The sequence below is a fragment of the Dicentrarchus labrax genome, unplaced genomic scaffold (genome assembly GCF_905237075.1).
Source record: "Dicentrarchus labrax unplaced genomic scaffold, dlabrax2021, whole genome shotgun sequence".
NCBI lineage: Eukaryota > Metazoa > Chordata > Actinopteri > Moronidae > Dicentrarchus > Dicentrarchus labrax.
This window is the reverse complement of record NW_026136722.1, coordinates 1,036,628-1,061,080: the sequence shown is the minus strand read 5'-3', so window position 1 is coordinate 1,061,080 and position 24,453 is coordinate 1,036,628. Positions and strand designations below refer to the sequence as shown.

General features: G+C 40.4%; 1 protein-coding gene across 2 annotated transcripts in view; it reads left to right on the top strand.

Annotated features, from left to right (window-relative positions):
- The window catches only part of LOC127356371 (ubiquitin carboxyl-terminal hydrolase 43-like), a 61,599-nt gene extending 38,559 nt beyond the window's left edge, over positions 1-23,040 (top strand). For both annotated transcript variants that reach the window (XM_051388055.1, XM_051388056.1), the window contains exons 7-16: positions 3,155-3,317; positions 5,687-5,798; positions 12,576-12,679; positions 15,634-15,711; positions 15,829-15,958; positions 18,097-18,439; positions 18,561-18,719; positions 19,105-19,278; positions 19,801-20,943; positions 21,427-23,040. In XM_051388055.1, coding sequence (XP_051244015.1) covers positions 3,155-3,317; positions 5,687-5,798; positions 12,576-12,679; positions 15,634-15,711; positions 15,829-15,958; positions 18,097-18,439; positions 18,561-18,719; positions 19,105-19,278; positions 19,801-20,943; positions 21,427-21,437 — 2,417 coding nt within the window. In that variant the 3' untranslated portion in view covers positions 21,438-23,040. The remainder of the gene's footprint in view (positions 1-3,154; positions 3,318-5,686; positions 5,799-12,575; positions 12,680-15,633; positions 15,712-15,828; positions 15,959-18,096; positions 18,440-18,560; positions 18,720-19,104; positions 19,279-19,800; positions 20,944-21,426) is intronic.
- Positions 23,041-24,453: the final 1,413 nt, after the last annotated feature.

The window sequence follows — 24,453 nt, the reverse complement described above, 5'->3', positions numbered from 1 at the left end:
ATCTCTGACTGAGTCATTCTTATTATCCACGCTAGCACCATAGCTCGGATGACAATGTTGGTCGATCATGCAGTCCACCACTTTGGTTCACAACAAAATATTTTAACGACTGTTTGATGGATTGCCATGAAATTTGATTCAGACATTCAAGGTGCCCAGAGGATTATTTCAGGGTTTGAGTGAAGCCCACAAATCTCAACTATTGGATATGCCATAACATTTGGTACACATATTCATGTTCCCCTCAGGATAAATTGTAATAACTTTGGTGATCCCTTAAAGGGAATATTTTCCACATTTTATGTGGACGTCAACTCAGTGTTTATGGTAAATGCAGTCAGTCAAGCAATAAATTCCTCAGTGGGGGCTATATTAACCGAAAAACTTGCAGTGCCTACATGTACCGGGCTGCTAAGCTAAGCTAGCTGCTGGGTGCTATTCAGTTACACAAGCAAATAAATTCCTGTAGTTTAACCATTTCTTTTTCCCACGTAGCAATATTGTTACCTTTAAGCTCCAAGCTGAAATAGTCTGTAGTTCTTCCTGGACACCAAATACATCACTGTACATGTGCTGGTGCCGGAAGACAAACAGATTTTGCAGCTATTTCTCAGTCAGTGGGGGAGGGAATGTATTGCTTCAACTGACTACATTTACCATTAGCACTGATTGGACGTCCACATTGTTCAATTTACCAAACACCTGCAAAACAAATAACATTCCCATCGGCCTCAGCTGTACTTCGTGTGTCTAACGCACTACATTAAGATGTGAACTCCGTAAACATTATATCTGCTGAACATCAGTATGTTAGCGTTGCCATTGTTTGCATGCTGACATTACAATTGAGCATCACCGTGACAGCCTCACAGAGCCTCTGGCCTATGGACTCATAATCTTGTTTAACAGGCGATCAAATCTTATATCTGGGAGTATTACAATATTATTATTACAATTTATTTTCATCATCAGCCTGCCACACAATTTGTGCGTGAAACATTTGTCAAAAGTAAAATAAATCCAGTCAACTCACAGGGGCTGCGCTGTTCTGTTCAAACAGGAAAACAATAAAATGGGACAATAAAGTAATTTCAGAGACAAGATTATACATGAATGACATTAGTTTACTCAGTCACACAACCTAATATCTCACCACTAGTGATAATTTAATTTGGAGCACACAATCATAGAAGCATACACTTTTTAATAACCTAAGTGCTTATTAAGTGACATAATCTCACTCATCTTTGGCGAAGGAGCATCGTGTATCTCATTCTCAAAAGTCAGATAATGTTCATGTATTTGTCTGACCACCTTTTTTTGTTCAACTACGTCGAATATGACTGTGCAGATGGCTAATGGGATTGGGGGGTGACTCGTACTGTAGCTGTGGGTAGAGAAGATCCCTGGAGGACAAGAGGTGTTTAATTATGGGCTTTCACATAGTCTGTGTTTAGTCTGGCTCATGCCGTGTGTCTGTTTGACAATGAAAGAAGCCTGAGAGTGCAGAGGAATGATGAGTTCACAGGCTCCTGCAGTTTCCTAGAATTAGTTTGAGGGTTTTTGATAATAAGAGATTAGGATCAACAGGTATGTAGGGTAAACAAAGTTAACTTTTGGTGTGGTGTGTGTGTGTGTGTGTGTGTGTGTGTGTGTGTGTGTGTGTGTGTGTGTGTGTGTGTGTGTAGGTATGTGCATTGACCATTTTCACATGGTTGTTTTTACGGTGCCTTTTACAGTGCGGCTATGGGAATGGTCACACTCTACGCAAGTGGAAGCACACACACATCCCATAATTCCACCATTATTCATCCTGTAAACAAGGTAAAGAAAAAATCAGGAGAGAAATGACAGGAGCCTTGAAAAAATGTCTAGAAACTGTACAGTTTTTGACAGTGAGCCATAAAAAAAATGATTTAATGAGCGATGAGAGGTAGCTCCCTGTATAAATCTTAGCGAGACAGGCTAGGAGGTGACCCCGGCATTTTACTACTGTTTTATGAACATGTTTCACTGGGCATTTAAAAGGAGATTTCTTTTTCCCCATTAATGATTACCACAGCTGTCAGAGGTCACTGCTCATGTAAATTACAGTGTGCATGATTTAAGCAAGTTTTATCACTTGCTTGATTAGAGCGACATTAAGAAATGAAAATGTGCATACTTATTACTCTCATTCCCAGGGTCAAGACACTGCAATCAGAGGTTTAATGTTAAAGCTTTGGTGGGGTAAATGTAGACTTTGATTAGTTTTGAATAGGTCTTACCCTTCATACAGTGCACAGCTTAACGTCCTCACGCCAAAGTTATTTCTGTAAGAGCCGACACAGACGCTTGCTACTTTGCAAGAATCTCAGTAACAGGCTGCTCAGCAGTGGCATTTGCTTTGTCAGTGATGAATCATTCGTCAGGTGTACACAAGAGTGTTTAATGAAACGTTTGGGGAAGGCTCAGCCACCATGGTCAATCAATATCTTCTCATCTGTGTCTGTGACTCTAATTTACCATGTGATTTATCACCGTGAACTTCTGAGGGGCTGACCTGCGTGCTAAGGTTGTCAGCCGTGCGACGAGAACGCAGCTCTGCTGACGTCACATTTCACAGGGATCTTATAATCTCAGCTTTTCGCTCAGTCAGTCACACTCCTCTAAGAGACGGGGAGGGGGCGAACAGGAGAGAAGTGATGCTGCTTGGCACCCCACCAGGACAGGATGTGGAGCAGAAGCTGCATCAGATAATACCTCCTGCTGAGAGTGCAGGCAGCCATTGGTCCATCTGTTCTCCCCTCTGAATCACTGTTCCCCAAATAGAAAGCTGCTGTCTCGCCACTTTATATATCTCAATTCTCCTCCTCACTCCTTGTTAGAGGTGTTAAGTTTAATGATCAAGTTTTCAGGACATGAAATAAGTTTGTCTTCCTTTCAAGCTATCAGTGTAAGAAGTATGAGTCTATCTTTTAAAGTAAGCTGTTTACCAGACGAATGTGAAATTGCTACGTGATCAGCATCAGCAGGATTTACCAAGAAACTGTGATTGTCTCTATAGTAAAACAAAACTTGTATCTCCTTGTTCTCTCCTCTTCCTATGACTCCTTTTAGTATCTCTGTCCCCTTTGCTCTCTGATTTTCTCCTGTGTTCTTCCTCCTCCGCCAGGTTATCACCACAGCCTCCCATCATCACCGTACTCCACTGGTCCTGAGGGTCAGAGGTTACCTTCATCTGGCACGTTGTCGTCAGAGTTCCTCCACCAGGGTGTCCCTGTAAAGATTCTGCTGTTGGTGTGCAATGCTGCAGGCGCAGGCCAACAGACTGTTAGGTAATTATATCAATTGACCCTTTGCAAGCCCCCACTCCTGAACAGTGATTGTTGAATCAAAGCTTAGCAACCGTGACACATGTTTAAGTGGTGTGCGTGGCCTCTAATAGGTCTGATACTCAGTATTTCAAGACTTTGGAGGGTGGTGTCTTTTACCTTACCTTTTACAAAAACAAAGATCAAACTTTTAAAATGTATTTGTGCAAACGTAAACGTTGGCTAACCAGATTACTACCTACCGTGGTAGCCTAGAATTATTTCCAAAGCCAATAAGTGGCATGTCATTCGCTAACTAGAGGTTATGTTAGAAAAATGCTGGTTCAGGACCAGAACATCCACCCTGTTGTAGCCACGGTGCTATTATATCAGAGTTTAAGATATCTCTGTGCTGCTCTTGATTCGGTTTTGGGAAGGGCAACTCAGGTTGCCCTACCTGCACTACACGAACAATGCTGCCCTTTTATTTATCAACCAGTGATGATGCCAGGTCTTTTACCTGGGACAGGCAGCTTTAGCCTTTGTCTTTTAGCATTATATCAAGTATCTAGCCATATTTGTATCAAGGACCCTTTTACTTTTGTTTCCAAATAAATCAACTTTTTTCAACTAACTGACAGAGTTTTAGAGTAATCGTTAGTTTACACTAGCTAGCTACATCTGGTAAAAGTCAATTCAGGTGACAAAATCAGTTTTAAATCAGCCACATTTATCCATGTACACTGCACATGTGCCTTACAGGAACAGGCGTAGCAACAGTAAATTGAGCAACTTGATTGTTGGCCAATAAAGTTTTTATTGGTTTCACTGTTAACAGCTCCTCAACAGATGTGAGCTCTACATGCGGCTGCTCAGTCCACATTATATCTAGCCTGGTGGAGCACGTCAAGGTCATGTTGGCTCCCCATTAAAGAACAGACTCACACCTCACTGTGAGATGAGTTTCAAAATCAATCGACTGAGGAATCCGACATCTGGCACGATATAGAGATCAGCCACTCATCTCCCTGACAGAGTCCAGAGAGATCAATGTAGGTGAGCTGAGCTCGCCAACACGGCTGTGGGAAAGTCCAATCCCATCCATGTCTCAGTTTCTCCTTCAAACGCCTCACCATCGTTGATCAAACCACCCACCTATCTCGCTCTTATCAGAGAGACAGCTGGAGGACTTGTCTGTGCCAAATAAATGACATTGGAGTCACATACTTGTTTCTCACTCTGGTTGTCTTTAGGGTGCATCACAGGTGCATTCCTGAAAAACCAGCAAAGTGTGAAAACTCTTTTGTTTGTTTGCTAAAACTGTGAAACCAATGGATAGCAGTAGATAGGATTAAAGAAGGTTTCACATTTTATGTGTGAGACCCAAATGGTCACTTTTGCATTATTTCTTTTTAAAGTTAACAATTTACACTCATGACATTTTACTTTATCTTACATCTTTAAAGTGATTCTTGTGTCAGGCAGGTGGAAAATATGTATAGCTTACTGAATACTCCGAAGTAGATAATAGGGTTCACTGCATGGAAAATAATTCAGACTAAATGTATTCACTGCATTATGTGTAAATGTTTACGCTGGGAGAATGAGGAGCTAGACAGTTGTTGGTGTTAAAGCGCCTTTGAATTTAGCACACTAAGTCCATTTTTCACAAACCAAACCATACAGCAAAATAATGGAATTGTTTTTCCTCTTACTCCACTGCAGTTTCCAACAGAGTTAAGTCATTTTCCCTCTTATTTGTTGTGTATGTGGTCTCTTCCCGTGTCGTGGTCACTGAAGCTCTTGCTCCTCAGCCACCACAGAATGTTAATGGTTCCCATCCTGAACAGTAATCCAACCTAATTTATTTTGAGCATTTCCATGGTATCTATGTATGATGTAATGGCAAGATTGTGTGAGGATGTGTTTGTTTCAATGTCCTAAACAATCTGAAAAAAACAGATGCAACAACTCTTATTCTTCATTTATTACCCCTCTATTCCTACTGATTAATCTACAGTTCAATACCACCCCATCATCAGTCACCGTGTATGTGCCTGTGTGTGTTTGCTGCTAACATGGTCTCACACTAATAAACCTCAAGAATACAATAAAGGGCTGCCCTCAGTTAAATGTGTCTTATGATTAATGTGTCATGTGATCAATCCTTTCAGAGGGATGGTTTTCCCTCTCCTCGTCAGCTGTTTTCACTCCTTATTATCTCTCTCTGTCCTTCAATAGATGTGCTGTAATGAGAATCCATGCTGATAATGTAAATGATTAATACATCAGAATAGGATAAGGAGACATGAGAGCTGGTCAGGGCTAATGTGGGGTGGTTGAGTAGGGGAACTGTGAGCCGTCATCTTAAACCTTTTCTATTCCCATTCAAGGTTTGGACCTCCATTCCTAATGAGGGAGGACCGGTCTATTTCCTGGGACCAGCTGCAGCAGAGCATCCTCAGCAAGCTTTATTACCTGATGATCAATGGAGCTCAGGCACAGGTACTGGATGGCTACTATTGATAATGTCATAATTGGTACATGTAAGGAAACTCTATATGTATGTATGACAGTTTTCATTCCAACCTGGACATCTACTGTAAATTCTGCAACTTTCACAACATCATCAGAGTGGAGGGATTTATTATTATTATTATTTATTCTATTTTTTATTAACCACAACCAGAAACCCCTTGGACTGAAGTTGCAGTACAGCCCTGGGTAGTAATTCAATAGAGATTGCTCCATGCTTGTAAAAGGTATATTTAATAGCCGTGTCGTGTGGGCTGACATGTTTTGAGCACCGGCTGGAGGCAGAAAGGGGACATGGCTCCCTCCTGCTGTGCCGGCCGGCGCACCTGTTCCGAGACAGGTTTATTGGCCCGGGACAAAGTAAAGCATGCCCACACAATGACACTGTGCAGTACAGGTGGGGCAGCTTAAAGCACCAGCTGGAGGCAGAGAGGAACTAGTTTACTCTCACATGCCCCCACTGGCGCATCGGACCAGAGTTTGAGACACTCGCTCACTGGTACACACAAGAGCACTTACAGTGTACAGAGACACAGAGACACAGAGACACATGTGGCTGTTCTTGTTTCCTGTTTTGTGTATAGATTTTGGACAAAGCTTCTTCTGGAGAGGTTTGTTTAAAACCACTTCAGTGACTCTGTAGCACCGTTATGTTTGTTTTGCCAGTGCAGTAGTATTATTGGCCTGTTGCTGTGTCAGTCTCTGGCTGCAATCGCCCTCTGCCCTCTTAAGTATATTAAGTATTAAGAGTAAATATTTTTTCATTAAAGGCTCTTTAACAGACTTCAGTCTTAAGATGTTAATAAAGAGTTCTTTCCTGAACATGGGTTGGAAGTAGTAATCAAAACTGCCAATGAAAAAGAACATTAAAACAAATGAATAACTTTACAGAACACAACTTCAATAAAACTATTCACATTTAGTTGAATGCTAATAACCAGTGTGTGAAGCATTTTTAAAGCCGAGTTAAACTTCTCAAAATCTATCAGAGTTTTAATAAGGCCTTGTTGTTGGAGCTCCAATTTAATGATATTCTGACGGCAAAGGCTGGCAACCACTATTTAGGGACTTAAAGGTACAATTGGTGATCCAAAAGCATCCAAAAGTGTCAGCCCACCACTCAAATGCGGTAATAATACAACAGACACAGAGGCTACTTTTTATTTACAATAATCACGTCATTGAGTCTAAAAATACTTTATATTCATAATTTCATCTTTCATTCCCCTGAACTGCACGGATGAAATGAGAAACAGTTGTCTACACCAAATGAATCATTCATATTAGGAATTTAATTTAATTTAGTAATTGTTTTAATTATGAGTTAGTTGACTAACTCCCTAATTATGCAATGTTGTACAAGAGTAAAGCCTACTATATATTTTTAATAGTGATCATTTGATGAACACCCAAAATGCTGCATCCTAAGGTATGTTAATATGTTTAGGTACCATCCTGATTCACAATGTACATTATAATATATTTGCATATATATTGCTGTGACAAGCTGTAGGGCAGGCAGTGTGACTTGTTTGGGTCAGAAAGTGAGTTGTCAGCCTGTCAATCTTCCATGCACGGCTAAAAATATGCATGGTTGGCTTGTTAATCTTGCCACTACTGGTTTGACTACTGTCAAACATGGGACATAACGATAGAAATACAAACAGCATAGCTGGCTAAGATGTACCCGTGCTGTATGTCACTGTCAAATCAATTATTTACCAAAGGGTCAATTTTCTTGCTTGTTTCTGCTTGCTCACTTGCTTGTACTGTACATTTGCCTGTGTTTCAGCGTGATTGTGTCTAGTAGCATGCTGTTAATCATGTAGTCAAACAGATTTCCAATCAGTGTCTTTCTCTTTGTGAAGGCAGCTGACACACAGCTGCAATAAAGCGCCATATAGAGCATTGGTTGCACAAGAAAACTGTTGACCAGCTTGCTGCGTATTACCCAGTGTCCTTTGAGAAGTGTCAGGAGAGAGAAGAAGAGAAGAGTCAGGTGCAATGTTTTCAGTAACTCTGTTGGAGCTCTGTAGTCTTCTTTGTGCCCCATGCTGTCAGCCATTTAATTAAAACCAGGCTTGTACAGTATAATAGTTTGTTGGAGCCTACCTCTGCCAAGAAAGGAGCGATGCTCAGAGCAGATGTTTGCTCTAAATCTTTCATCTCGACAAAATCTGAAGTTTACTTGCATCAATGAATTACAGTCACAAGTGGATCTTTCCGCCTCTGTCTAATTTTAGCTTCAGCAAAGATGCAATTGAAAAACAAAAAGCACGGCCTCTCTGACAGCCATTTTTCCTGTTACTGACATCGCTTGACATCTTTATTCAAGCAGTGGCTGGCTTGATGCTCACTAAAGCACACCTAGCGATATAATGCGCTGCAGTACACTGATGGCTGCACATTCGTCTACAGTACTTATATTAAACGTCAAACATTCTCACACATTCACACCTTCTCTAGCTAGACTCCTGGTGCAAACCGTGTTCGTAGGACTACATTTTGGTTGAGACTGAACTGTTTGGATTTGATATGAGATGTAGTTGGACATGCAGCAGCACTAGAATCGAGAGTAAATGTAAACCGCTCTATACACGCACACAGTGCTCAAACTCACAACATAATGAAACACTGTTCATGGCATGGGTTGTAATTGGAGATCTTTTGCCTCGTCAGACACAAACAATGCCACAAACATTCCTCACCTCACACGACCCTCACTGAACACAAAAAGTGATTAACCTTGGTTGAAAGCAAGACCAAGGATTTTCTCATGGGGAACAAACGTTCGCGTTTACAGTGTCCATAGTGTCCTCACGCTCACGTGCTCCATCCTCAGATGACTTTTTTTCTCCTCCTCTTCTCACCAGTCGCGCTGATATGGGTGACATTGCCTGAGCAGATCTCAGATGCTTGTTTGTTCATTTATCTCCTCACTTATTACTCATTGTTACTCTCACATATTCCTCTTCATCTGCCTCTACTGCGTGGAAAATAAACATGTACACACAAATGCATACGTACACACAGAACAATATTTTACTGTACAAAGGTTTTTTGTCTGAACCTGAACAATCGCTTATTCATCAAGTCCGAATCCTATAAATTATTGTTGCTTTCTGTTCTTGCTCGGCAGTATGCAGTTTACAGTGCTGACGGTTGCTATCAAACAGTGGCAGATTGTTCTTGATTTCATACGTAGACAAAACCAGCCTCTCATTTCTAGCTGGAAAACTGTTGTTAGCTGATTTTATCAGCTGCATTTAGCTAGCTAGTTAATCTGGCACTAGCTTCATGAGAAAACTACATTTCCCAGGTCAAAAGTCAGCAGCACCCGTATCAGTTGATGATGGAAAAATGTAAGACAGTTCCTATTCTTATATTACTGTTTAGTTGCGTAACTTACATACTTGAACAAACAAGACAGAGGTTTAATTTACAATGAGTTTTAGAATGAAAACTAAATAAATGTACAGACTTTGTTTGGCTTGTTGTTTTCCGGGGTATAAACTTCCAAAATCTATTAAAGAGCAGGACAGCGCTGCTAATGTTAGCCTATATAGGGTTCCATACTGTGGGGTTCTTTTAAGAACCCATAACTTCACAAACTAATGTAGTATGAAATACCCCTGATAGAAACAGTGGTCACTTAACACTGTAGGTAGTAAGCTAGTTAGCCAGACATCCTAATGTTTGCAGCTTTTGTTAGCAATCACTTTTTCTGTTATTTTTGGTTAAAAAAGAAACTACCATCCCAACTCTTTAAAGTTGGGTGGTGGGGGTTGGCACATGGTCAGTTCAATCTGAAATATCTGTGTGTGTATACCTGGTGGATGCTTTTGTTGAAGCAGTCAGTGGGGAAATGTATCATATTTTAAAGGAATTTTCCTGTGGTTTTTGAAACAATAAGGAAAAAACCCTTTTCCTGAGAAATTGGAATTGGTAGGACTCTTTGGGTGGTCTTCACATGCACACACAAGCCTTTCCCTGGAGCTCACAGTACTGTAAGCCCAAGCAAGTCTGTAATGAAAAGAAAACTTATTTTCAGTTTACACTTGTCATCTAGAATTACATGTTTTTGCGCAGCAGGTTGAAAACACACAGAAAAGTAGATGAGTTCTTTGGAAAAGCACCACAGGGATGTTTGATGCCTGCAGTGTCCATAAACACATGATGCTGAAACCCAAAAAGAGAAGATAATATAGTATTAGTTACACGGCTCTGCGTGTGTAGTATTGCATTAGAGCAAAATGTTACTGGGACCAGTCAGCTACTGCAGTATTTCAACAGCTGATACAGCTGATACTTTACATTGTACTAGAAATTGCATGTGTGAGGCAGTAATCACGAGTATTTTGTAACTTTCCGTAAGCGTTATGAATTCCAGTGGGTTCATGTGTTCAGCATATCAATATTAATGTCTGCTTTGGTGTGCTCCTCGCCATCAGAAAGATCCTGCTGGATCGAGCTTTCCTCGCAGGACTCAGAGTGGGTGTTTGTGTTTGAGCTCAGCCAGCAGCTACACACTACATTTTACTGGAACAAAAGGAAATCAATTTCATTTTTGCAAAGCACTCCTGCATTCCTAAAGCACCACCAATCTAAGTAGATCTCAGAGTAATATAAGCTTGCTTCAAAAGAGGAGAGAAAGCTATACCTGTTCTTTCTTTTTTCTTCTCAACTTGGGTTTTCCAGTTGAGAATGATATGAGAGTAATCTGATTATCCATGGTTTTATTAATATTATTCTTCTCTGTAAAATAATACTTTGAATGCAAACAAAACTTGGGTTGCTACATGTTGATTCAAGCTGAACTGCTGTGAGCTCAAAATGTCAGGTGCAGGTCTTGGCCTACATTTCATGATGGCCCACTTTGTTCTCCTCTGTCTTCTTGTTGCTTTAGCCTGTTCACACAGCAGAATAGTTAAATATAACCCTGAGAGTGTAAAAATGTGCCAGTGTTGGTATGAACTCACTCCTAATTCAGCATTTTTAAATAGTTTTGAACAGCTGTCCAAGAGCAGATTGAGTGGACAAACAAGACTCCAATCAGCATGTGCCAACAACAAATGACTGTCACTAAAAAGAGCAAGAGTTGGCTGTAAAAGCTGATTATTATCATTAATTGTTCATGACAGTTCATTTGCCAGCACAGAATTACACAGAAAACCTGAAGCTTTTTGCCATGTTGTGTGTGCTACAGAGACTTATGAAAAGGAAAAGACTGACCAAACCTGATCCTTGGTCAATACCTTTGATCAGGGCGGGCAATGAATGTTAGAAAGAAATGGAGGTTGTTGTACCTTTTGAGATAGAGAATGAAGACATAGCTGAACCTAATGTCCAGAACACCTTAATTCACTATCTAGAAAATTGCACATTCTCTGCTTTGATCCCAAATGACACATCAGTACTTACACAAACCATATGAAAATGGCAGTCAGTTGTCTTCTGCACACGCATATTGGATTCATAAAACCATTTAAGCCTACATTTTTATGGTCAGAAGTCTCTGAACTGAGCACTAATTTTGACTGATCGCAGCAAAAGTCATGAGAAATGTTGCTGCTGCTGCTGCTGCTGCTGCTTCTTCAAAATCATGAGCTATGTGTTCTCATTTTGCCATAATGAAACTATCTCATCATAGTTATGCAAGGCCATGATGGGTGAATAACACCACAAAAATGCAAGCATCAACATTTCTCATAACAGTGGTGAATCAGTGTGTGGTGGCAGTGCTCATTTTAGACCTTAACAAGACTGAAGAGTCTACAGCCACGCTAACTGCTCTGTGAGGCTGTACTTAAGCACAGGGATGTTTTGAGCTAAATGCTATTGTCAGCATACTAACATGCTGACAATAGCTGCGGTTACATGCACACTTTTTTCCTTCCGATTGAAGATGTTAGGTCAACTGTTTACATGGGATGTGATCTAATATGTTCTGGTGTTTACATGCAAATTTAATCGTAACAATGTACAATTTTTCTTTTGATTGGTTTATGAAAAGGTTAAGTAAAGCAGGTATGATGTTTACCATGCTTGACATCTTCATATAGCATGCTAACATTTGCTAACTGGCACAAAATACAAATTACAACTGAGGCTAATGGGAATGTCATAAAGTGAATGAATGTTCATGACAATGTTGAGGCATTTGACCAAAAACCACTAATGGCAACCTAATGGTGGCGCTAGAGAAAAAAGGCTGGTGGATAACAAAAGTCAGTAGGCTTCATCCTCTGGGGGCTATGAATGTCTGAACCAAATGTCTTTGCAATATGTTCAATAGTTGTTGAGATAATTCTGTCTGGAAGTGGTTCACCAACCAACCAGCCAACATTTCCATTTGTAGAGCCAATGCCGCTAGCATTGCTAAAAATGTGATATAAAAATATTTTACTAAACTCGCCACCACATGGAAAAAGACAATATGAATATAAGACAATATTTGTCAGCCCAGTTAAGTTGCAGATCTACCAGCATCTTTACAGATTCAACCAAACCAATGTTGAGTACAACATGCCAGACCAGTGTTATTTAGTTTGCTGTACAACTGTGATCAGTGAGATCTAAAGGGTCTGCAATGTTTAAAACTTAGTATTTGACGAGAGGATAAGTGGAAGGTTTCATGTAGGAGACGTAAAGTCCTGAAAGTTTAATGTTGTTTATAGTCTTGAAAAGCAGAAATATCCTGATGCCATGTCTGTGCTTTACAGAGTTCTTGTTGTGCCCCTCTTCCAGAATACCAGAGTGCTGTTCAACATTCGTGTGGTGGGAGGATCAGCATTTTACAGCTACCTGTCACCTCAGGACGGACGGCCACTCTACCACCCCGCTGTCGACCGGTGAGTGTGGCGAAAGTACATGAAACATCAAGTTAATTCTGATGTCACACACACACAGAGCTGGTTTTTATGTTCACTAAACACAGTCAAACAGGTCCTGCTGTCACCATACATATAACTGACATTTCTTAACTTTAATTGCCTTTTGTCCTGTTGGAGGGGGGACGATTGCACCCCTGCTGAACCCTTAATCCTGAAAGGCTGTTAGACCAAATAGAATAGTACAAATAGTGTCTAACCATTCATGCAATACAAGGTCCTGATGCAAGTGAGTCTGATGATTTTTGGACAGAGTAGATGCACATTGTTCTGTATCCTCCTATTTACCTGGTAAAATATATTTCTGCAGGTGCAAACACTGTTGGCAGTTTAGAGTGATTGTTTGAGCTCGCTGGCTGTCTGGACACTACATTCTTCTATTATTAGACTAGAGGATTATTAGATTATTCTAAATGTGTTCTTTTGTTGTAGAGTAACTTGTATTATGGTCCAAATTTTCAACACTGAGATGACCCAATGTTCTCACAGGCTCATTTAAATTTGATCTAATGCAATCAATTTTAATGCAATTTAAATCTGCTCTAATCTAATAAAATGTTTCTTGAGAAAGGCTATAACTACAGGCAGGCAGCCAGTTACTGAAGACATTTTGACATGAAAACACATGTTACACACACACATTACTGACTGTAAAGTCCATCCGTTTTTGATGATTGGCAATGTCTATACACATATTTTGAAGTTGATGTCTATTAATTTGATCTTCTTTTCATGTATCTCATACCCACTGTAAAGGCTAGACCTGATTTTAAAGCATTGACTGACATGTGCAGACATTTTATTCTCTTTTCACAAATGCATGTCTGATGGCTTTTACTTGCAGAGAGGAATTGCTGTTTCAAAGGGGCCTTTTGGCAAGGTCCTGAAAGGACTTCCATTTGTGTAGTTGCTAAGAACACTTTATTCATTCAGTGAATGGTGCTGATGGGGGCAAAAGCTTTTGAGATCTTTTGAAACGCAAATGTGCAGCACACTGTATCCTAGAAACTAATGTAATGACAGTGTTTGAACTCTAATGATTCCGAAATATGCTCTGTTCCCAAGTCAACCCACATCAAACAGTACAAGAATGTTGGTCTACTGTTCGCTCCCATCAGCCTCTGTAAACTGTCTGTGTCTACGAGTAGTGTCATATTCATCACCAGGTCTTTCTGTACTTACCACATGACTTGTAATAGTTTGCTCATTTTTAGATGGATGGCAATGTCTGTTGATTGGTCCACCACTCTGATCCATACTGAAATGTATCAGCGACTATAGGATGATGAAATTTGGTACAGATATTCATATATATCAGCATGTTAACATTGGCAATGTTTTTTATTTTTCAAATATATATTGACCAACATCATACGCACTTAACATAAAGGAAACAAGAACATTTATTTAGCCTACACATTTTGCACACTTTCCACTATCATGGCTGTAGACTTGTTCTCTAATAGTCAGTGAATAGTGTCAAATATAGTTCATACAGTTCAGTGAAAACAGTTTGTCGATTAATACTCTCTCTCTTGGTAGCAATACAATTCTTTGATAGTGTATTTGAGGTGCTCCTTTAAGTACTTAAGTTATACATTACATTTTCTGTTACTGTGCCCAATAGCACCCAAAAGTTTACTCTTGATGAGTGTGATTCTTTGAAATAGTAGTTTGTAAAAATAATCATAACTAAAGATCCACTTATTAGTTTTTTCCTGAGCTTTCAACCACTTGTCACAATGGGATCTGATGATATCGTGAGATACCATTAAAGGGACACTGTGTAGGAATTTCTCCCATCTAGCGGTGAAATTGTATTTTACATTCAAACGAATAGTGCTCTCTAGTGCCTCGCGTTTTCAAATGCGTATTGCAACTATGGTAGCTGTTATGTACCAAGAAACCTACCTGTCGAGGAGAAAGCAGGCAACTTCAGCGTCCCTTTGAAAGTGTTTCTCCTCTTTCCACCTGGGAAAAGCTACCCCGATGTTTACCCTCGTTTTTTTGAATTCGCCGGTTACGTTACCTTTTTAATTCCCTTTTTCGCTTTTTTGCCGACGAGGATTCCTTCTCCTGTGGCTCGGCATAAGAATGATCCTCCATTATTAACTAAAGCGCAGTGCAGACTTTCAAATGTGCCGGGACAGTGACAAGCGCCTCTCACTGATCTCCTTCTCCGTTATAGCTGGTTTCAATCACGTGACGCTGGCTCTGAACGAAAACGCGTTGTGGATTAGCTAGACAGGTAGGCTAGTGCTTTATGTCCCTCTCGGCGATTATAGTTTTTCAAAATGGCAGAACGACATGGAAGCCTCCTTGGACTTGCCCGTCCAATGTTTATACAGATAAGAAATTCTTCGCTTACGAGGATAAGTCAGATCATTGGCAGAGGTAATTTTACACCAATGAGGACACATTTAGGAATGAAGGCATTGATTTTAGCTAATAAAATACTTAAAACACTACACAATGTCCCTTTAAGGATCCTGGAAAAGCTATTGAGTGGACCTTGAGTCAGCATTATTTTGTCAGCTTATTGTTGATGTGTTGAAGTTCAGCAGTGAACAGTGGGTAGTCCTTTATATTGTACTGTAGCTTATACATTTGTTTTCCCTGAAACATCCACAACTAAATCCCCAATACAATCCCACACAGTCACTCTCTCACACAAAATAAGCAACAAGCCACTATCATCCAGTGTTGCAGTAGTGTAGTAATGCTGACACCTAGTGGTTAAAAGGCATCTCTACAAGTGCACTCAAATGATTCTCTTAGGGTTGTTGTCACTGTGCTTTCACTGTAAATATCAAATCAAATCTGAGAAAGCATGGTATAAGTAAAACAGGTAATGTTAGACCAGTTAATGCTTCTTCCAATACACTGGATGACCTTTAACCTTTTATCTCTTTTAGAGCTCTGAAGCTCTGCGGCTCAGGAGGACCTCCACATGTGAAGCTCATCATTGAGTGGGAGCACAGAATCAAAGACTGGTCAGTTTTTTGTTCTATTACAAAATACCACCTATTTACTTCAGTGTTTTCCTCTATTAACCTAAAACTGCTTTCTGTGTGTTTTATATAACCACTTCTTTGTGTCCTGGGCCTCAGCCTGTTTGGTAACATTCATGAGGAGGTGGTGAAGGATGCAGAGAGCGTGAGGAATCAGCAGCAGCAGCACGTCCAACAGTACAGCTGCACCTTGGATGAGTGCTTCCAGCTCTACACCAAAGAGGAACAGGTACTCAATCTATCGTCATTTGGTGTCTGCAACAGCCAGTGGCTTCAATAAGAGCCATGAGTCCCGACACTGAGCTTCCCAAAGCCATATGCAATCGACCCTACCTGCTCCCATGTTAATACTGTTAATTACAGTGGCCGCAAAACTCCCAAAAAGCACAAAAAAGCCCTATCTAGAGCCAGTGTTTGCCATGTTTCTACAATAGCCCAGAACGGACAAACCAAACACTGGCTCTAGATAGGGCCATTCACGCTTTTTCATGTGTTTCGCAGCCACCATTGTTTCTCCTTCACACTTAGAAGAGGATGATGAAGTGAGGGATTTGCAAACTGCAGCTACAGACTCCACTAAATCCTACACATTGGACCTTTATGACTTTATGAATGTATTTTTGTCTCTATGAAAGGTATCATGTAGAATTTCTGTATACTAGCACATATTGATGAAGACCACAGAGGGCAGTAATGCATATAGACAGTTGGTGGCTGTGAAGGTAGCAATGTGACAGTAAAAGATGAGACAAAGAAGAAAACATTTTTTGAAAAGCTTTTTAGTAGATTCATGAGGTATGAAAGGTTTTTAGCATGTTCGTTCTAAAGAATGTACACAATGGGTTCAGTGAGAAATACTGAAGGAAACATGTTTGTGGAGAAAACACACATTCTCCTCAGGCTGTGTGCAAAATACAGAGTCAGCCTTTCTGTTTAGTTTTATCAGTTTCAGTTTAAAATATGTTACGCAGATAATGTGAGCTGGTTTCCAATCTATGATTTCCAGCCTGGTTGTAAATAGTTAAATAGCCTTGTCTAAAAGTCATTATACACAACTAATTATTTACCAGCCCAGCCTGAGCTAAACCAACATATATTTATAATAGTAAATGAGTATGGGGCTGCAGAACATTATGACCAACAGGGTGCCCAGCTGGTCATAATGTTATGACTGATCAGTGTAATATAGAAAGCAATGTTAACAATGAAAATGCAGCTCAACTTAACAGTTCATCTCACATGCAACCAAAACAATCACATTATAGCTTCAACTCGTGTATGAGAGCATTTCTGTCCCAACAAGAAATCTTTGTCACGCACAGCACCTACAAACAAAAAACACTAACAAGCCGTAGCATTACAATAAGTAGCTTTTATTCTTTTATTTTAGCCACATGTTCGCATCCACAACAAAGCGTATGCCGTCCTATTGCCCTGTCTTGCCCCCTTTCCTCACCTAGTACAAGTGTTTCATGGTGGTCAGTCAGAAATGAAATGTTGTCAGTGTTGTATGGCCCAATAATGAGTGGTTTATGTGTTTCTCTTTTCTTTCTTCAATTCTCCAGTTCTGGTGGTGGTGGAGTTTGACAGTGAGAAGAAAATAAAATTCGACAAATGTGGTCATTAAAGGCATTTTGTGTCAAAGCAATCAAATATTCTCCACAGTTTAGTCCACATTGACTGTTGTGTGTGTGACTGGCTGTGATATAGCTGCTGTTACCTTGTGTCACCACCCAGTGGCGCTGCAGGCGCAGGGATGACGCTGCTGTCTCTCTGCACTCACTCACAAGTGTCGCTCTGAATTGCTAATTAAAACAAACTACAGCACATTTCAGTCTAAATGAGCAAACCTCACTCATGTAGCTTTAGTTGCTCATATGTATGGGTGATAAACAGACACTTATTTTAGAATTCAAGTGTCATTCTGTCTCTCTAAGCCATAAAAGATAAAGATATAATGTAACACAATGTGAGTTATAGTTAAGTCTTGTCCGCACTGTCCTCATTAAACATTAAATGAATGACCTTGTTGAATACAGTGAATCATAGCTGCCCAGACTTCTAGATGGTAATCACACGAAGGCAGGAAAAGTGAACAAAAGTTAGAGTAGCCATGGCAACAGCTTCAAAATGTACTTCCTGTTCCAAGTGACGCTGATTAGGACTGTCATACCTCTATTTCAAGAATAAGGATAAGTGGAGTAAGAAACAGAAACTTAAAGGAGGTTCAGATTTTGATTTGAGTGGAGTGAAAGGAGTGATTTTTGAGGTTCTGTGAGGTGGATGGGTAGGCATAGTTGATCGATTCACTGCATTTTTTAAATCTATTTTGTCCTTCTTTCTCCTTGCCTCACTCTCCCCCATCAGCTTGCCCCAGATGATGCCTGGAAGTGCCCCCACTGCAAGCAGCTGCAGCAGGGCATGGTGAAGATGAGCCTGTGGACACTCCCGGACATCCTCATCCTCCACTTGAAGCGCTTCAGGCAGGTGGGAGAGCGGAGGAACAAGCTCACCACGTTTGTGCATTTCCCCCTGGCGGGCCTGGACATGGCTCCTCATATGGTGAACCGCAACCATGGCACCCATCCGCCTCCTCTCCAGCCTGGCTGGAACCAGTCCCGACGACCTGACCTGGCTCCTCCAGACTTCCTGTACGATCTGTATGCTGTGTGCAACCACCATGGAGGAATGCACGGCGGACATTACACAGGTCTCAACAACTTTCTTCCGTCTGAGGAAATACTTGTACAATTAATTTATACAGCACTTTTCATGTCATGTCATTTACTCCAGTCACACATATCGGTTATCTCATTCCATTGTTGTTTCAGCCTTCTGTAGGAACTCGGTAGATGGCCAGTGGTACAGTTATGATGACAGCAGTGCTGAGCCGGTTCCAGAGGCGGAGGTGTGCACACGTGGAGCCTACATCCTCTTCTATCAGAGGAGAAACACCATCCCCCCTTGGTCTGCCAGTTCCTCAGTCACCGGTCAGTCCTTTTAAATTCTCTGTAGCAGCTTGTTATACTGAGAACAGTCACATGTAATTCGCTTTACATCATTGTGACAAAACATAGAAATAATGGAGGGAATGGGGGTGTATCATTACACCTCATGCCATCATTATTTACAGCATGGCCTTCAAAATCATTATTTTTTTCTCTGTGTAATTTCAGTCTGCCAGAATTGTTTGATGCACTGCAAGAACATCAGCGTGCATTTTCTGTGTATGATACTGTGTGATCACATTCATTTTGCAGGGTTGTTTCTTTTCTCTGACCGTGACTTTTGTGAGAACAGTAGATATACATGTCTGTGACCGCCCAGGGCTTTAAATTGACGTGCAAAAAACATAAACTCCTTTCTCATTAATAGGTTCCACCAGCTCATCCACCTCTGACCACTGGCTGGTCCGTCTGGCAGGGGGCAGTAAGAGGGGCAGTGTGGTGTCAGGAGGGCCCACCACTGGCCCTCCGGGTCCCATACAGGCCCCAGAATCTCCTGAGCTGCCAGTGTTTGGAGACGAACCCCCAAAAACAGTAGAAACAAGTAGGTATCTGTAGTAGCATGTGTAGTATGTTTTAATTGTTTTATGGAATACACTTAAAATAGTTTGACTGCTTTACAATTAAAGACACCCTGTTTTTCACCATTTGAAACCATTGCCTGTGAAAATAGAATGTAAATATAATGAATGGCTTTTATTGAAAAAATACTAAAATAACTGTAAATATAATCAAAAACGGATTTGGATTTCATGAAAATCTTATGTATTATAACTTTTACATTTAAATTTCCCTTAAATAAACAGTAGGACCCATCTTTTGATGTTTTTGCACCCAAGTGAATTAAAATGCTCTTAAGTTGAAATATGCTTCCGCATACAATTATACCAATATTTCACTAGCTGTCAATGACAAATCAATGTTAAAACATATTGGTATATACAGTAGTAAGTATACCTTAATAGGTATAGTGGGATATAGGCTAGGCTTAATTAAGTAAGTAGTAGGTAGGTAGTAGTAACGTGTTGTATGCCGTATGTAACGTATAGTATGTCTTTTCCTCCAGATGGGTTTGAAGCCAAGCCGTTTGTGCGTGGGACCCAAGGCAGGAGTGTGAGTATGAGATCACCAACTAAGCCCAAGGAGTCTCTGAGCAAAGTTCTGCCACTACGGTGGTCTTTTGGCTCCAAGGACCGCATTAAACACCCAGTCCAGACCCAGCCTGGAGAGCTTGTGGAGTACCTGGAGTCTGGGCGCCGGCCACGATGTACCAAAGACCCTATCATAACACTGGTGGCCACCCCACCACAAAGGAATGCACAGGGAAGAGCCTTTGAAGTAGGACATGACTGCAGCTCACCTAGCGGTAGCAGTCTTAGTTGTACCGACAGACCCGGCTCCGACACTTGTTATTCTCCCAAAATACCAGCGGGACAGAGTAGACCTTGTGTGGAGAGAAGCGTCAGCCATGGAGCCTGTAACAGCAGCAACGGCAAAGCCAGGGATTATGGTTCTCTGAGGCAGAGGTCATCTAAGAGAGCAAGGCAGGACCAGGGCAGGACCCTGGACCTCCAGCTTCAGCTTCAGAGAGGGGCCATTCTAGTGGATCATATCAGCCACAGTGCACCCCCAAGCAGAGATTCCACATTGAGAAGGACCAAGGTCCATACAGGGGTGACCTTCAAGGCACAAAAAGACTTGTTACAGATGGTCATTCAACCTGAGGACGGGAGGGGGCAGAGGGGACAGGAGGGTCGCAGTCATGACAGCCTCTTATCTTTCTTCAAACCTGGTTTCATGAAGAAAGATATTCCTGGGTCACCAATCAGAGAGCATGACAGGCGTATGAATGGCAACGGACAACTGGCCAAGCTGGCGAGCAGTAACTTAGCCAAACTGTCGCTCTCCAATGGAACACTGACCACAGCGGCCCTAGAAGAGAGGAAGGCCAGTGTCATCCCGAGATGTGACGCCCACAACTGCAAAGTACAGCTAGTCAACGGAAAGGCTGGCAATCACGACCCTGTAGACATTAAGCGTGCTCACAGCTCCAGTAACATCCAGACCAAGCTGGATCTGACGTTTCGCAGGTGTGCCTCCCTGCAGAGGAATGGCGATGTAGTGGCCCCTCCAGCCCACCGCATCCTGCTGTCAGACAAGCCCAGCTATGCCACTCTGCAGCGGACTCGATATAGTACCACCTCTCTGGGTAGGCACACACCTATTCCTGAGCCTTGTTTTTGAGCCCACAGTGCAGGCTGAGCTAGGTTACTACACTATATATAGAATAATACAGAATTATAAGAGCTGTTAAGATGTAGCTAGGTAGGAACAAATTAGAGCACAGACTTGGAGTTTTGCAGCTATACAGCACATCACCTTTGTTTTAAAATCAGAAGCTTGAAACTCTGGTAAAAAAAGAAATCATGACTGAACGAATGTAAATAGGATTTGATTGGGTTGTTTGCCTGCTGCTGTGATAAGTAATGCAGCAATTGACAGCGTGGCATGAGTTCAGTCTGAGAGCATAAGTGGAAGGCTTTAAATTACAGTAAATGCAGCATTCATTTTCAATTCTAGTGTACAAATAATTTTATATAAATATAAATAAATGTTCATAAATAATATTATGATCATTAACTTACTTCACTGACTGATGGCTTTGTATTTATTTCTTTCTTTCCATTATAAGTGCCTCTGTGACAGCCCAGAATGACTGTTGAACACTAGGACCTCTCTACTGATTACTCCACACGGCCCCCAGAGAAGCTCCCAGCAGGACGCATCGCTGGAAAGAAAGTCTATCGTCTCGCTCCCCTCCATAGTACTGTTCTAAGTTCTTACCTGTGTGTGTCTTAAACTAAATCTATGCAGAGCTGAATTTACTGAGGAGAAATACTGCTGTAATGTGTTTTTTTCCCCCGTTGTTTTGTTTCACAAAGCAGTCTACTGTTAATACATGGTTTTATTTTTTGAGTTTATGATCGATATGTGAACAGCGGCATTTTTAGCCTGTTCTACTTCCAGAAAGCAAACATCTGTTCCGAAGATAGGAAAATGTGGTTGGTTAAAGTGGTTTGTATTCAGCTTATACAACTTACACATAATGGGCTAAAACATGTAAAACTATTAAACACAGCAAAAAGTACTAACACCTGCACTGTAAATTGGCTGCTACAACAACATACATCACTTGCTTTGTCATTTGCTATAATTCATGTTATATTATCAATGCCCTTTCTTTTTGAAAAAAAACCCCAACGTATTTTGCTGTATGACCATAGCTAATGTACGAACAGTTACACTGAACCAAACAGCAGAGTTTTATTTCTGTGTTTCAGCTATTGATGTTGCAACTGGTAACCAACGGATTGCTAAACTGTGGGACAGCTTTGTGGATTTCAAAAGTTGGAAACAGGGAATTGTGAAAACCCCTTCCCCTCAAATTTCTTTCTTCTTTTTTGTTCAGGTTTGTTCTGTGCATGAATGATGAAGAGTCGCGGCTATATCAGAAAATGAGTGGAATTGTTCTGACTAAATAGAAATCCATCTATTAACTACCCATGAAGCTTGCAGAGCAGTGAAAGAGGGCTTTTGTACTTCTACCTCTGCGGAGAGGGGATGAGAATTTATCTCTTTCACTTAAGCTGGGGTTGAATTCTTGCTGATAAAATGCAAAAGCAAAACTCAGTTTGAGGAGGTTTTTCTCAACTGGGATTGAAGGATTCACACACACACACAATCATTCTTTCTCTGCAGCCACAGAGATACGATGAGTCCAAATGGTAATTATGCTCTGTCACATTTAATTAATTACCATTTCTGTATCTGCACAACGCTCTTTTATTTACTTATGCATTGTAAATTTGTCACTGGGGATCATTGGGGAATGTAAAAGTGAGTGTGGATTGTTTGCCTACACTGTATTGTATCTGTGTTTCCTGTTGTGTCATTTAACATTACTGTTTAACAACACTCTTTACCAAAATGAAATAATAGTAAATGAAGGATGTTTCTGAGACCTTATGTGGGAAATATGGCTAGATTATATTTTATTATTAACTTTTTTAAAAGTCTACATTTTGTACCTGATGTGTAATTATGTAATTTAAGTACCAGATTAAAACTGTATGTTTCAGGTTGCTGTATAAACTCAGATTAATACATACTGTAAGCGGTTGAATGCTGTAAGGTTGAATTGGACACAACACACTAAAGTCCCTGTACTGGACTGTCTATAATGTCTGCTTAATGTACTGCAAGTTTGACGGATTGCAAATTAAACACAGCTTTTCTCACAAATGGATTCAGAGTAACAGCCTGTTCATCTCATCATCATTATCTCTGACTCAGCCATGGTGTTTTTAAGGATTCAAGACAGACATGCTTGTTATGAGTGAATTGAGGGCTCTGCTAAAGTCCAGACAACTTATCAACTAGAGCAGCATTAAGCATTTCAAAATTGTTTTCTTTTTGTTGGACCAAAAAAACAACCACAGAAGAGTAAATACACTGCAAGAAACAGCTCAATACAATACATAAGGGCATCAGTGTGAGATAGAAACTACATGATGATAAATACAATAAATAAATCATTGGTGGTGACATATTTGTGCCAACTTCAGCCAGAGATTGAGGCTGGTTTTAAGAAAAGACTGCTTCCTGAGTCTCTAATGTTTGTGGCTATGGAATTCCACTTTCTCATTTTCACAGAGAAAGTAAATTGACCGAAGGCCTGAACTGTGGTACCCAGTCAACCCTAGTGGATACACCATGGATAGGCCTACTCTCTATATGTACACATGGCCTGAAAATAATGTGTGATATTCCTCATCTAATTATTTTTAGCGTATTTATTTATTGTTCATATTCACTGTAAAACCAGATAAGTTTATTTAACAAAAAAAATATGTTGAAACTGATTACATCATAATTTTTAAGTTATAAAAAAATTTTTTTTAAGTTAGAAAACACCCTGATTAGGCTGCTTTCACTAGTAATTTTAAGCAGCACAAACTTGGTTTTGTAAGTTAAAGAAACATTCCTGATTAATAACTTTTTCCAGGTATTTTGTTTTCACAGTACAAAAAAAAACTAAATTAAGTCAATGTCGCCTAAAATGACTATAGCTACTTAATCAAGAATGTTTTTTTAACTTACAAAATGTTAGTTTTGCTTACAAATTTTGATGTAATCAGTTTCAACAATTTCTCGAGTTAAATAAACTTGTCTGGTTTTACAGTGTTGATAGATTGAAAGCTTATGCAAAACTGCTTATTAATATCAATGTTTTTATTTCCCTTGTGAGGGATATCCTGACATATATGAATGTGATTAGTTGATTTAAATGTCACTGGTAATTTTACTACATACAGTATATCCCTCATCGCCTTCATCTACTCGCTTTCCAGACCCCAGTGTGTTGGCAAATATCAGTTTCTCAGGTCATGTTGGACGACACCACCATCAGGATAAATTAGCCAATTCTCCGGAGGCAATATGTTGAACATTTCCATAAAGATGAATTATTCATAATTCCAGGGATTATATTCTCGCTGTCGAATCCATTTAACAATAACTACAGTATGTTATTCTTCATTGTGCACACCAGCCAACATGTAGAGAACAGAAATGATTCTGTATGCAGTGTAATGCCTACGCCTGTTTTAAAAGACCAGTGTGTAGGACTTAGTGACATCTAGTGGTGAAGTTGCAAATT